Source organism: Copadichromis virginalis, linkage group LG12, assembly GCF_057382275.1.
Source record: "Copadichromis virginalis isolate Kocher_CV1m ecotype Utaka linkage group LG12, C_Virginalis_male_GT1.1, whole genome shotgun sequence".
NCBI classification, from domain to species: Eukaryota; Metazoa; Chordata; class Actinopteri; order Cichliformes; family Cichlidae; genus Copadichromis; species Copadichromis virginalis.
The window spans coordinates 21824069-21836472 of record NC_140629.1 but is presented as its reverse complement, the minus strand read 5'-3'; the positions used below and the strand labels follow the sequence as shown (position 1 = coordinate 21836472).

Below are 12404 nucleotides of genomic sequence, written 5' to 3'. Positions count from 1 at the left end.
AGAAGTCTGATTAAAGCAGTCTACATTTGGACCAACCTGACAATCCACTAAGAAGTACATTTTCATTGTTTACATGCCTTTCCTTTAAATGCAACCCAGCGACCTTTTACTTTCCAGAGCTGCTAGAGTACAGCAGCAGCAGTCCAATCAATGAGAACTAACAAGCTCACAAGTCAACTGTTTACATTTATTGATCTGAAGTCTTTGCCTTCTTTTCGAACAGAAACATGAATATGAGTTGAGCAAAGTTAAATGCTGATTCACTGAAAAAAATTAAGACAGTCTTCCTCCAGAGTGTCAAGTTGCTTAAATTGGAGCTGTGCTGTTAGTGGCTGTGCACATGGCCATGTCCCTAACTTACACCCGGCTTTGCCTTGGTCTCACGCTTGCTGTCCAGCAGAATGCGCCTGAATGTGAGGTTAATGCGAGGCAGGAGGATCTTCTTGCGGACAGGGAGGCTGTGGTACCAGAAGGTGTTGGTCGGCGGGTTCATGAGGAGCAGGCTTCCGTGAGCGAGCTCCAGCTTCACAGGTTCAATTTGTCGGCGGCTCTGCTTTCCTCGCGAGTCTCTGTGTTTGAAGAAGAAGTCCCGCGCTGCTCCCAGAGAGACCGACGCGATGGGACAGCCGGGGTCCAGCTCCTTCTCGTCGTCACGGTGCTCGCCCATGTGATCTTGCCCATCTTTGTACCTGATGGAGAAAAGTGTGTTGATCAGTAAAACCTCCAAATCTCAAAACTGTGACATTTACAGCTTGCATCAGTCATTTCTCACCTGTTGACCAAGACAAAGTTGAATGTCTGTCCTGTCGTTTTAGTGACAGTGTCTCGAATGTATTCCAAAGTTGGAGTCCATGGGCAGGCTGTACGCCTCACCCCAGAATAAGTGTACGTTAGGCCTGCGTCTCCATACGTGGCCTGCTTTCTCGGTATGTTGTACACCTTTCCATACACCTGGACCTTTGACTCTTCACCTGGAACAAGCGCAACAGTTAAAATGCACTGCAACTTCTGCTCATAACTTTAAAGAAAACAGGGTTGATGTACCTGTTGCATACACCACCTCCTCCTCCAGCTGTGTAAAAAGGTAGTCTGCCTCCTCTTTAGAGAAAAGCAGTGCATAATCACAGTCTAGTCCCTCTGCTTCTATTTTTTGCCAGGGAACAGGATTGGAGAACTCTGCAAAGGCTGCATCCTCATCATCTTCAGAGTCTTCCTCCTTTATTTTCTCGTCTCTTTCCTGTTTAATCTTTTTTCTCGGACTTCCTGCTGGAGTGTCACTGGTGCAGCGACGTTTGTTCCGATCCTGAATCACAAACTTTTCCATTGGTGGATTTTTAATACCTGAGTGATGGAAAGAGGAAACATTAGCATTCCTCAAAGATGTTGGTCCATATTAACACGACAGCATCACACAGTTGCTGCAGTCTGGTGCACATCCATGATATGAATCTCCTGTTCCAACACATTCCAAACGTGCTCTACTAGATTCAAATCTGATGACTGTAGAGACCATTTGAGTACAGTGAACTCATTGGCATGTTCAAGAAACCAGTTTGAGATTATCTTAGTTTTGTGGCATGGTGTGTTATCCTGCTTGAACCAGGCATCAGAAGATAGATTCACTGTTGGGACAGACATGGTCAGCAAAGCTGTGGGGTTTAAACAATGCTCAGTTAGTAGTAAGTGTGCCTGTGAGTGTACTAAGAAAATATCCTCCACAGCATTACACCACCTGCAGCCTGGACCTTTGATACAAAGCAGGACTGATCATTGCTTTCATGCTCTTTACTCCATATTCTGACCCTACCATCTGAATGTTGCAGCAGAAATCCAGACTTATCAGACCAGGCAGCGTTTTTCTAATGTTCTAATGATCTTTATCCAATTTTGGTGGCCACTGCAGCCTCGCTTGCTGTAGCCCTTTTGCGTCAAGCTTCAGCTGTTGTGAGCAAGTGTTTATTTGACTTCCTGTAGCCTTCCTATGAGCTGGAAGTAGTCTGGTCATTGTCTTCTGACATCAACAAGGCATTCTCGTCCACTGAGCTTCTGCTCACTGGATATTTTTCTTTTCTTCAGACCATCCTCTGTAAACACTAAAGATGGGTGTGTGGTCAAATCCCAGCAAACCAGCAGTTTCTGAAATACTCAGAACAGCCTGTCTGTCACCAAAAACCATGCCACGTTCACCTTTCCCCCACTATGGTGCTCAGTTTGGACTTCAACAGGTCTTCCTCGCTATGTCTGCATTTCTAAATGCACTAAAATTCTATTATGTGACGCAACTGGCCGACCTGCATTATGGGCAGTTGACCCGGTATACCTAACAAAGTGGCCGGTGAGTGCATGTTTAGTTTACCGGAAAGAAGAACAGCAGAAAATATGCTCAGTTATTTTGCATGAAAAATGACTCAAAACTGATTTAAATATGAGGCTTTCTGGTCATCATTACGTGGACGTTTTGTTTCGTTCAACAAACACCTTAAATAACAACAACAAAAAAATCCCTAAAAACGTCAGACAGACACTTTTTTTATTCATGTAAATAGACGCTTATCCTTATGCTAGGTGCTGCACGCTTACTTTTAACAACATAAAACGCCAAACAGTAGTGTGTCTTGAACACCCCTCAGCTCATTAACATATCTCTGTGCCGTCACTGTTTAGGCGCCAAATGTGTTATTCCCACTTGGGGAGATTTGGGTTTCGGAGCAGCAGACTGCTGTTTTATTCTCATTCCGGGTATTTTTTTTAACTCTCTTGGTTTACAGCAGGTTACCACCGCAGTGTTTTAGACAAAATGATTGGACAGAAGACTATTAACTCATTTTTTTCGCCAGTTTCGAAGAAGAGGACTTCTACGGAGTTAATTGAATCCGAGGAGGATGCAAACGAGCCGGTGAGTGTCATTTCTTTTTTAAAACAGTTTAAATTTTAAGAGTTAAATATGTACCTTATAAGTTTTATATTAGCTTGTTGGCATGTATTTAAAAAACTTACAGTGGAGTCATGAGCGTTTCAGACACTGGGAGATTTGTAGTTTCCCGCGACGCGTTCGCGTACTCCAAGCTGCGTTCAAAGCCACCGCTGTGTTGTTGGTGTTCAGCGTGACACTCGCAGCGCGACTATGATTCCACCGCTCTGTCGACACTTTCTGAAGCCGTTTAGACCCCCGGCTGTCCGCTTCTCACCAGTTCTATGTGTTTCTCAATACATTAAAATTATCCAGAAAAAGCAGAAGGGCTGTGGGGTGGAGACGGAGCAGAGCAGCCCACGCCCTGCCCCTCTGTCCCCGGAGCAGCTGGACAAGATCGCCCGCAACAAGAAAGCGGCGCTGGAGAGACTGTCTTCCGTTCAAACACCACCAGGGTTCGGGGAGAGCTGGAGGAAGGCGCTGTCGGCTGAGTTTGGAAAGCCGTACTTCAAACAAGTGAGAAGAGGAGGAGACGGGATACTGCACACTGTGTCTCTGTTGTTTTGAACAGTTATAGTGACTTCACATCTCTCCCACAGCTGACGAGTTTTGTTTGTGAAGAGAGGAAACGCCACACAGTTTACCCACCTGCTGAACATGTATTTACCTGGACACAGATGTGTGACATCCGAGATGTAAGTGTGTAAACTGACAATCGATGCCATGTACAGATTGAGCTTCAGTGACACTGGTTGTTAGACGTAGACATAGACTTTGTTTCATCCAACAGTGGGGAAATTCACTTGTTACAGTTTTTTTTTTTTTTTTTTGTGCTGTTATTATATTTGTAGATGTACATAAAGCGCAGTGGGAGTGATAATGATACACATGTATTTTTAGACGGTATTTATTCTGTGTGTATACTGTACAGTGCGACTGTTGTCGGGATGAAGGAACAGTCTGCTGCTCGAGAAGCTGCTCAGGGCCTCCACAGTCTTATGCACGGGGTGTGAGGTGTTGTCCATAATCGACATTAGTTTGGCTAACGTCCTCGTCTCACCCACTTCCTCTATGGGGTTTAGGGGACTATGCAGGACCGAGCCAACCCTCTCTGCGCTGCCATCTCCCCAGCAGACAACTGCATAAAAAAAAATTTCCTGTGTGATGTATTATCTGAGGTGTCCTTTACTCTGTCACAGTCGCCTAACCCAAACGTGTGTCTACAATTCCAGGTAAAAGTGGTGATCCTTGGCCAGGATCCATATCACGGTCCTAACCAAGCTCATGGATTGTGCTTCAGTGTGAAGAGACCAGTGCCTCCTCCCCCCAGGTTTGAAGCCCTTCACTACCTCTGATGGGGGAAAAACACATATAAATGGCTTTCTTCATGCAATTTCTTCTTTCTTCTTCTGTGAATGAATAACTTTCATACCTGCTTGTTCCCTGTGTTGGAAATTTGTGAGTTAATTGAAATCAGTGCTGTTGAGTCAGATCCTTTTCATTTCCAGCTTGGAGAACATGTTCAAAGAGCTGAGCTCTGACATCAAAGGCTTCCAGCACCCGGGACATGGAGATCTGACTGGATGGGCCCAACAAGGTACTTGAAAAAAAACAAAACAAAAAAACCCATTTTGTTAAATGTTTAATCATAGTTCCACAATAAGAGAGCTGCAACAAACCTGCTCTCCTCCTCCTTTTTTTTTTTTGACCTTGCTCACCAGGAGTGCTGTTGCTCAACGCTGTGCTGACTGTCCGAGCGCACCAGGCCAACTCCCACAAAGACCGAGGCTGGGAGGCATTCACTGACGTTGTGGTGCAGTGGCTCAGCAAAAACCTGGAGGGCCTCATCTTCATGCTGTGGGGATCATATGCTCAGAAGAAAGGAGCTGCTATAGACAGGGTCAGTTGTTTTGATTCAGGCTCATTCAGCTTAAGCTTTATAATGTGTTTTCATACTAAGTTTTCTCTCTGTGTGTTTATAGAAACGTCACCACGTCTTGCAGGCTGTTCATCCGTCTCCCCTGTCTGCTCATCGGGGGTTTTTTGGGTGCAGACACTTCTCAAAGGCCAACGAGCTGCTACAAAAATCTGGAAAGTCTCCCATTGACTGGAAAGCACTTTGAATTCTAGTTTTCTAGCATGTGTTCAACTACAGACCAAAACACCCATAAGCTTTCCTGCAACCTGTTTTTGCATCTTCTTAGTATTGGCAGCTTTTTCTGTATAGTTTTTTTGAAAGCCTTTTGGCTAAAGCTTACTGTTGAACTGCATATCTTTGTATGCACATAACAGTTTCCATGTTGTAAATATGTTTTGTACACTATTGCTCTTTTTAGGTTAAACAATAAAGTTCCTTTTTTGTTCTTACTTTTTTACATAAATGTTGGGTTAATTAAAGTGATTCCAAAAGGCAGATATAGTGTTTTAATGCCAGGCATGTTGACTACCTCTGACGTCTGTAACACTGAGTTCTGTTAGGGTCTGCTGTTGAATAAGGGTAGTTTTTTTTTCTCTCACAGTAATTTAAAGTAGTTCATAGTTTTGTAAACTATTAACTTGAAAAATAATCTGAGGGACCAACTAAAACTATTTTCTCCTAAATGGGGTGTAAGTAGAAGTATAAAGTAGCATACATCAACTATAAATCAACATTGTGCTTTCATACTTAGATGGATACATTTTTGGGTTTAACCTAGGCTAAAAAAACAAACTGCTTTTAAACTTTAACATAAAGTAGTCAGAGTCATTGTAATGTTCTTGTTACAGGTTAGCTGTGTCTAATATAACCAAAAATTATATGAGATAAATGTTTATAATATCTGTTGTACATTTATAGGTCTACTCCGATCTATAAACCTGTAAGGCACATGTGAAGGTTGTAGACTGGAAAACTGAGATATGCTGTGGAAACTGAATACTTTTTTAAGAAGAAACATTTTTTAAATTTCTTGATTCATGCTCAATCACCTTGCTGTGAGGGGCCCATGCTAACTAGTGCTGACCAAAAGAGGTCACATTGCAGATTAATTTAATAATTTTCTTTCTAATAATAATAATCATAGGAAGAAGAAAGTATATAGTTTCCCTTGCTGTGTATTTATTCACCACTCTGCATTTAATAATCAGTTATTAATAATCTCGGGGCCCAACCAGTCACGGCTAATGTCCGTCCCTCTATGAGCCTGGTTATGCTGAAGGTTTCTTTCTGTTAAAAGGTAGTTTTTCTTTCTTTCTTTTATTTTATGTTCTTCAAGTTTATGGAACATTTATGCAGCATACACCAAAAAAAATACAGACCTTAACTAATTTAATTACATGTACATTTCCCATCTAGCATACACGCAATTTAAAATATTAAATCTGGTCGAATGAAATGTACTTGATTGATATATATTTAGTTTATACCAAGGGCGATTAATTATTTACTAAATAAACATTTTATTTTACGTATTTCAACTGCATTTTACTCAAAATTATTGCTTAATGGTGGATGGTGAAATTAAGGTGAATTTTTTTTTCTTTTCTTTCTTTTTCATGCTCGTTTCCGAACTGTTTCGGATGTAGACGTCAGTGCATGGCGCCACCAGTGACGCAATGACGTCGACAGGAAGAGAGGCGGTAGTGGTAGTAATATTCACACAGGTAGAAAACTGAGAATGCCCGTGCAGAGCCGCTCCGTGCGGGACTCCTCCGTACATTTCAGGTTACTCCAGCAGTACCTGGTCCTCCTGAAGAAATACCCCATCCTGACTAAATCTGTAACCAGGTCAGTACACGTCGCGTTTCTGCACTTTGACAGTGTTGCAAGTTAGAAGCTCCCATTTACTGACAGCCAAACCACTGTACTGTAGTCAGGTTTCTTGGGACGTTTATTACACTGTAACTAAGAAAAGTGTTTTTATCAGTGTTTTGTTTCCTGCTCGTCGTCAGGTTCTTTAAGACTTTGTTTGCATTGAACGCACACTCATTTTGTCACAGCACTGCTTTTAGCCAATCAGCATCTGTCCTGAAAACCTCCCCCACTAAGTCTTTTGCAAGTGGACTATTGATACTTATTGACAGTTGTGTGTGTGTGTGTGTGTGTGTGTGTGTGTGTGTGTGTGTGTCCTTTGTATTTTCAGTGGCATCCTCTCTGCTTTAGGAAACCTTCTGTCTCAGTTTGTGGAGGCGAGAAAAAAAGCCCAGAAAGGAGCTCCTGACAGTAATATCGATGCAGCTGGAGCTGCACGCTACGCCATTTATGGGTGAGATCCAGTAAAGAAAGCAGACTGAGCACTGACTTGTTTTAAGGCTGCAGGTCTGTGATTGTGATGTTGTTCCAGTTAGACTCTGATAAAACTAATCGAACACTGTCCAATGTTATTGGTGTCTGTGATAACACAGTTATGTGATAACATTTAGATGTTCTTCTGCTATTCATATTTGCCCTTGTTGTGTGTTTCAGGTTGCTTATTACAGGACCCGTGAGCCACTTGTTTTACCAGCTGATGGAAGTATGGATTCCCACCACAGATCGGTTTTGTGTAGTCAAACGTCTGCTGCTGGACCGGCTTATTTTTGCCCCGGGCTTTCTGCTCCTTTTCTACTTTGTAATGAACATCCTGGAGGTGGGTCATCTCAGACACCATTGCTTTCAAATTAGCTCAGTATAGAGGGACACCTGCTCTCTAATGCAAAAAAAAGTCATGTCAAAACTGAGGCAGCAGAGGCCCTCACCTCATTTAATTATTTCTTAATTTATCAAAACAGCTCACACAACTTAGGAGTCCAGTTTTGCTTTTTCATTGCACTGGAATGGTGTTTAAGCGTAGTTGTTGTGGTTCAATGAACAACAATTTTTTGTTGTTCATTATACACACCATTGCCAGTATCTTAACAAGCTTTAATGCCATACATATGTCCTAACATTGGACTGGCACTATGATGTACACTCATTGGCCAATTTATTAGGGACACCTTGCTACTATTGAGCTGGATCTACTTTTGTCTTCAGAACTGTCTTGATTTTTTTTTAATGGCACAGAAGGTGCCGGAGACATTCCTCAGAGATTTTTGTCTGTAGTGACATGATGGCATCGCACAGATTCTGCAGATTTGTTGGTTGCATGTCTCCAATTCCACTGCATCCCATAGGTGCTCAATTCGATTGAGATCTGCTGATTGTGGAGGCCATTTGAGTACAGTGAACTCATTTTCATGCTCATCTGACACCAAGAACCTGGCAAAGTACCCGATTCAACCTGGACATTTACCATAGTATTAATTATCATGTCCACAATATAAAGATTTTATATATAAGCATGTAATATGACTGTAACCACTGTCCCTTAGGCTAAAGGATGGACTGATTTTGAAAAGAAGATGAGAAGAAGTTATTGGACCGCTTTGAAGATGAACTGGAAAGTTTGGACCCCTTTCCAGTTCATAAACATCAACTTTGTCCCTGTTCAGGTACACATTTCACTTCATTTCATCAGAGAATGAGTTATTTTCTGTCGCCACATGTAATTAATTTCTTCGCGCCTTCTGTTTCTGTGTACATTTCTGGTTTCAGTTCCGAGTGCTGTTTGCCAACATGATCGCCTTATTTTGGTATGCCTACCTTGCATCTGTGAGAAAATGATGCTACCAAGACGTCTCTAGAGAAAACACATCTTCAGGAAACAGTTTTGGCATATTTGTAAATGCCTTAAAACTGAGATCATACAACAGACTGTTACGTTTACTGCCATAAATCTGTGCCTAATCTGGTCACTAATTTTCACATACACAAGCGCTTGTGATTAAATTTAAAGTGGACTGAAACCATTACCACATGTTGCTGTAACATTTTAAATACTTGACTTGAAATTTATATCTTAACAGTGTAAGATCTAATAAACTATTACTTTATATGACTCATAAACATTGAGAATGACAGCCCCACCTTCCTGAGCTGACACAGGCAGAGGAAATGTGAAGAGACGTAGGCTCCTGTTGTTAACTTTATGCTTTGTAATAAGTACAGTTAACATGTATTTGTCATGACAGAATCACCAACGTGTTGATTTGTATGAGTTACTTATCTGTTGTGCCAAAAGAAAACACAGATTTGCAAACTGGTTAATGAACCCATATTGTACGGTCTATGGGAATGTTCTTGTTTTTCCAAAATAAAAGCACTAATAAATATGATAAATGAGTTAAGTCAAGTTTATAATATTAAATAACATACATGGGTTTTCTGAACCATTTTAAAGTGTCCTCAGCCTCCTCTCAGGTGCAAAGTCATGTAGATGGTGCTGTGGTTTCTGACGTTGTAGTCCTCCAGTTTGCCACCCTGCATCTCCCGGCCTTGGTGAATGAGCCTCTGCTGGCTCGCTGGCACCCTCTCTCTCCCCTCGACTCTGTTTTTGAAGTTGCTCACAGTCTCGCCGGGTTGGATGTCGTAGGTGCTCATCTGTCCCTTTTCATTTCTGAGGAACACCTGGATGGGAGCAGGTGGAGGAGGCTCGGTGACCAGCAGGGACACCTGGGAGCAGTGCTGTAAGCCGTAGTAGCTGATGGGTTTGGAGTCGTCGTTGGGATGACCGTTCAGAAAATCCAGTTTCTGCGTCTGAGGGTCGACTTCCAATTTCTCCTGGATTTTTATTTTCAGAGAGCCAACTGTGTCCTCTGGGTTCACGGTCAGAGTGTGGGACTCACCCAGCATGTTAATAGTTATATCCATGTTGGTTGTAGTCTGAAAGAATTCAAAATAGTCCATTAGAAAACACACACACTGGGGAAAAATGACTTTTCAGTTCTTTATCAGCTTCCTACCTTGTGATGACGTTTTCACTTCAAGTCTTCAAACGTGGAAACGTAAATGATGCTCGAGCAGCAGCTAAGTTGAAGGGCTCAGCCTTTATATACACTCTGCCTCAGCTGATCCACACCCTCACACTCACCTAAGGTTCGTTTTCCCTCTCTGCCATAACAACTTTCAGTTTCTATTGTCTAAGCATGACTTGGCTCTAATGCTGTAATTAAAAAGCCTTTCCTTCACAAAATCTAGACTTAAGAAAAATGCCTGCATGACCTGCAGAATCTCCTTATCATATTAGGTGTCCACAATTGTCACTTAAAGTCGAACTTTATGCTTTCTCACTTTTGAAAGTGATTACATCCTTGCATTACATACTTGAGTCTTTTGCTGATAGGTTTCTAAAAAGAAACATGCAGATTTAAAATATAACATGCAGCTTTCTATAGATGGATACATAAAAACACTTTATTTGTTACATTTATGATTAATGTATTTGAACGTAGACACAACACATTTGTGTCGGCCTTGGCTTATTAAAGTTCGTGTCTTGAACTTTGCCTGTGTGTGTTTCAGGTACTGCACTCTCAAAGACTGAATCAACCGGCATTTCAGCCATGGGTCATTGTGAGCATCACAGGGAAGGTTGAAGCCGCCTACTGCAGCTGTATGGCTGGAGTCGCGGAGAGCTGCACCCATGTCCCTGCTCTTCTGTTTAAAGTAGAAGTAACAGTGAGGATCTCTGGCACAAGGACTGTTACAGAGGAACCTGCATACTGGGTTTTGCTGGGTAATATGACCAAGATACAGCCAGAGGTTGGCCATAAGATAGACTTCTCCTCTTCAGCTGCCCAAAAAAAGGCTCTCTCAATCAAAACATAAACAGACCATCTGTAGTGACAGGTAAAAGAAGCCGTCCTCAAAACAGAAAAATTCCACCTGCTACTGTGGAGGAGTTGGATCAACTGATGGGAAAATATTTTTCCAAGCATAGTTCTGTTCTGAATAGCCCATAATGTTTTAATTTAGGGGGGCCTGTAAATAATTTGCATTTACTGATTATGTACTTACTAATTACCACTGTTCAAAAGTTGAATAAAGAAAAAATCAGGTGTTTACCTATTTTTAATTAAAACCAGTTTATAGAACATCACATCAGTTACAATGTAGAATCAGTGTCATGTATAGTTTACAAATGACAAAATGTTCACATAAAACGATGACAGCATTTATATAATATCACCCACTGCTAGCATTCTGTAATTTACTGTCTCTTTTGAAAATGTATCACTGCATATACAGCACAAGACTTTTAGGAGTATTTAACAAGAGCATTTCCCCTGGTTTTACTAACACACTGGGGCACATGTTCACCAAAACGCAGCAAACCTTTGCCATCTTATCCAGGAGGGTCACCTTTTCACCCTCACATGGAAGAAGTAATCTGATTGGCATGGTGTTAGCATGTAGTATGTATGTAGCATGTACAAAGATTTCGTAGTGCCCCATGTGTAGTGTTGGAACCCAGTCATTCATTTCATAGGCTGGTTTGCTGCAATAATGCCAAATAATTAGCAACTTTATAAATAAAGGTAGTTCTTCATGTTTGTTCTAATTTGCTATGACCTCAGAGCGCATTGAAAATAAAAAGAGTAACTTACCAGAATGAAAATACTGAAGCACACCAACAGATATCTGTGGATGGTAGAGAACTGAATATCAGCTCGTCTCACAGCCGCTATCCAGGCTAGACGCCTTCTTTTGGTAACATCCAACACATAAGCTCCCTCATGATGCTTCCAGGTGAGGAAACAATGAAAAGAGAGCCCGTTTTCAAGCTTATTCCTTTGCCGGTAGTGCAATCTAACATTACAACCGACCACACAGCAAGCATTTGTTTGGCCTGCTAATATGGCGCCTCAACCAAAAATCCTGGCCACGCCCCATCCGGTAAGATCACGCTCCAGAGCCCTATTAACGTACGGATCTAGAAAGAAGACGCTGCATTTTTAACTCTGAGGGAGATGGAGAATGAGCCTATTTCCAAAAAAAGTGGAGTGTGTTCCTTTAAGTACTATATTGTATATATTGTCAAAAACTAAAGTGTACATAGCAGTTGTTGCATCTTGTTTACTGTAACACTGACAGATAATTTCAAAGTCAAGTGAACGCTGCATTATAGTGAGATATTGTGTAATGTGAAATACTGTAAGCAAATAAATAAACTGTCTAATTCTTGCTAAACCTTTGACTCTGTTTTTTTTAATCCAACTGTTTTGCAGATGAACATAAAACATGTTGTTACTTTTAGTATTATTATTATCATCATCATCATTGTTGCACTAAATACATTTTAAATAAAGGATACTTTGATATACATTCTACTGTAAGGTTGGAAATGTGTTTTCTTCACTCTGAAATATCTTTTGAAATGCATTTTGTTTTGAAAAAAGATATTTTCAATTTCAAAAATATCTTTTTTTGAGCATCACAAATACAACATATATTTACCATATATTTGAAATATATTTTGGCCAGGAAAAATGTATTCTTTTACCGTATGGGCGTGCTGCCCCTATAGTTAAAATATTATACTCATATTCTAGGAATACACGACTATTGCAGTTCTTTTTTTTTTCTTTTCTTTTTTTTGCCTGTCCCATTTGGTTGTTTAGCCGTCAGAATTGTTGTCTGAAGACCAACAAGGAT

General features: G+C 41.1%; 4 protein-coding genes across 6 annotated transcripts; 2 read left to right on the top strand and 2 right to left on the bottom strand.

Annotated features, from left to right (window-relative positions):
* Window positions 1-168: 168 nt before the first annotated feature.
* alkbh2 (alkB homolog 2, alpha-ketoglutarate dependent dioxygenase) lies at window positions 169-3058 on the bottom strand. 2 transcript variants are annotated; one of them, XM_085475375.1, is made up of 4 exons: window positions 2998-3058; window positions 1045-1341; window positions 773-971; window positions 169-689 (listed from the first exon to the last, which is right to left on the bottom strand). In XM_085475375.1, exons 2-4 carry the CDS (start codon window positions 1322-1324, stop codon window positions 353-355), a joined length of 816 nt encoding a protein of 271 aa, XP_085331501.1. In that variant the 5' UTR covers window positions 1325-1341; window positions 2998-3058; the 3' UTR covers window positions 169-352. The 2 variants fall into 2 exon arrangements, with proteins under 2 accessions (XP_085331501.1, XP_085331502.1); XM_085475376.1 differs by lacking the exon at window positions 2998-3058 and adding an exon at window positions 1808-2280.
* Window positions 2647-5278, top strand: unga (uracil DNA glycosylase a). Of its 2 annotated transcripts, XM_085475374.1 has the most exons (7): window positions 2647-2896; window positions 3227-3427; window positions 3511-3606; window positions 4144-4241; window positions 4420-4508; window positions 4633-4811; window positions 4894-5278. In XM_085475374.1, the coding sequence occupies exons 1-7, from the start codon at window positions 2798-2800 to the stop codon at window positions 5032-5034; spliced, it is 903 nt and encodes a 300-aa protein (XP_085331500.1). In that variant the 5' UTR covers window positions 2647-2797; the 3' UTR covers window positions 5035-5278. The 2 variants fall into 2 exon arrangements, with proteins under 2 accessions (XP_085331500.1, XP_085331499.1); XM_085475373.1 differs by lacking the exon at window positions 2647-2896 and having other exon boundaries at window positions 3125-3427.
* Window positions 5279-6496: 1218 nt separating this feature from the next.
* On the top strand, window positions 6497-9092 carry pxmp2 (peroxisomal membrane protein 2). The gene is made up of 5 exons (XM_085475367.1): window positions 6497-6677; window positions 7033-7155; window positions 7356-7518; window positions 8243-8362; window positions 8466-9092. The coding sequence occupies exons 1-5, from the start codon at window positions 6568-6570 to the stop codon at window positions 8532-8534; spliced, it is 585 nt and encodes a 194-aa protein (XP_085331493.1). The 5' UTR covers window positions 6497-6567; the 3' UTR covers window positions 8535-9092.
* LOC146696980 (polyubiquitin-like) lies at window positions 8589-11854 on the bottom strand. The gene has a single exon (XM_085475368.1). It carries the CDS (start codon window positions 9654-9656, stop codon window positions 9156-9158), a length of 501 nt encoding a protein of 166 aa, XP_085331494.1. The 5' UTR covers window positions 9657-11854; the 3' UTR covers window positions 8589-9155.
* Between the last annotated feature and the right edge of the window lie 550 nt (window positions 11855-12404).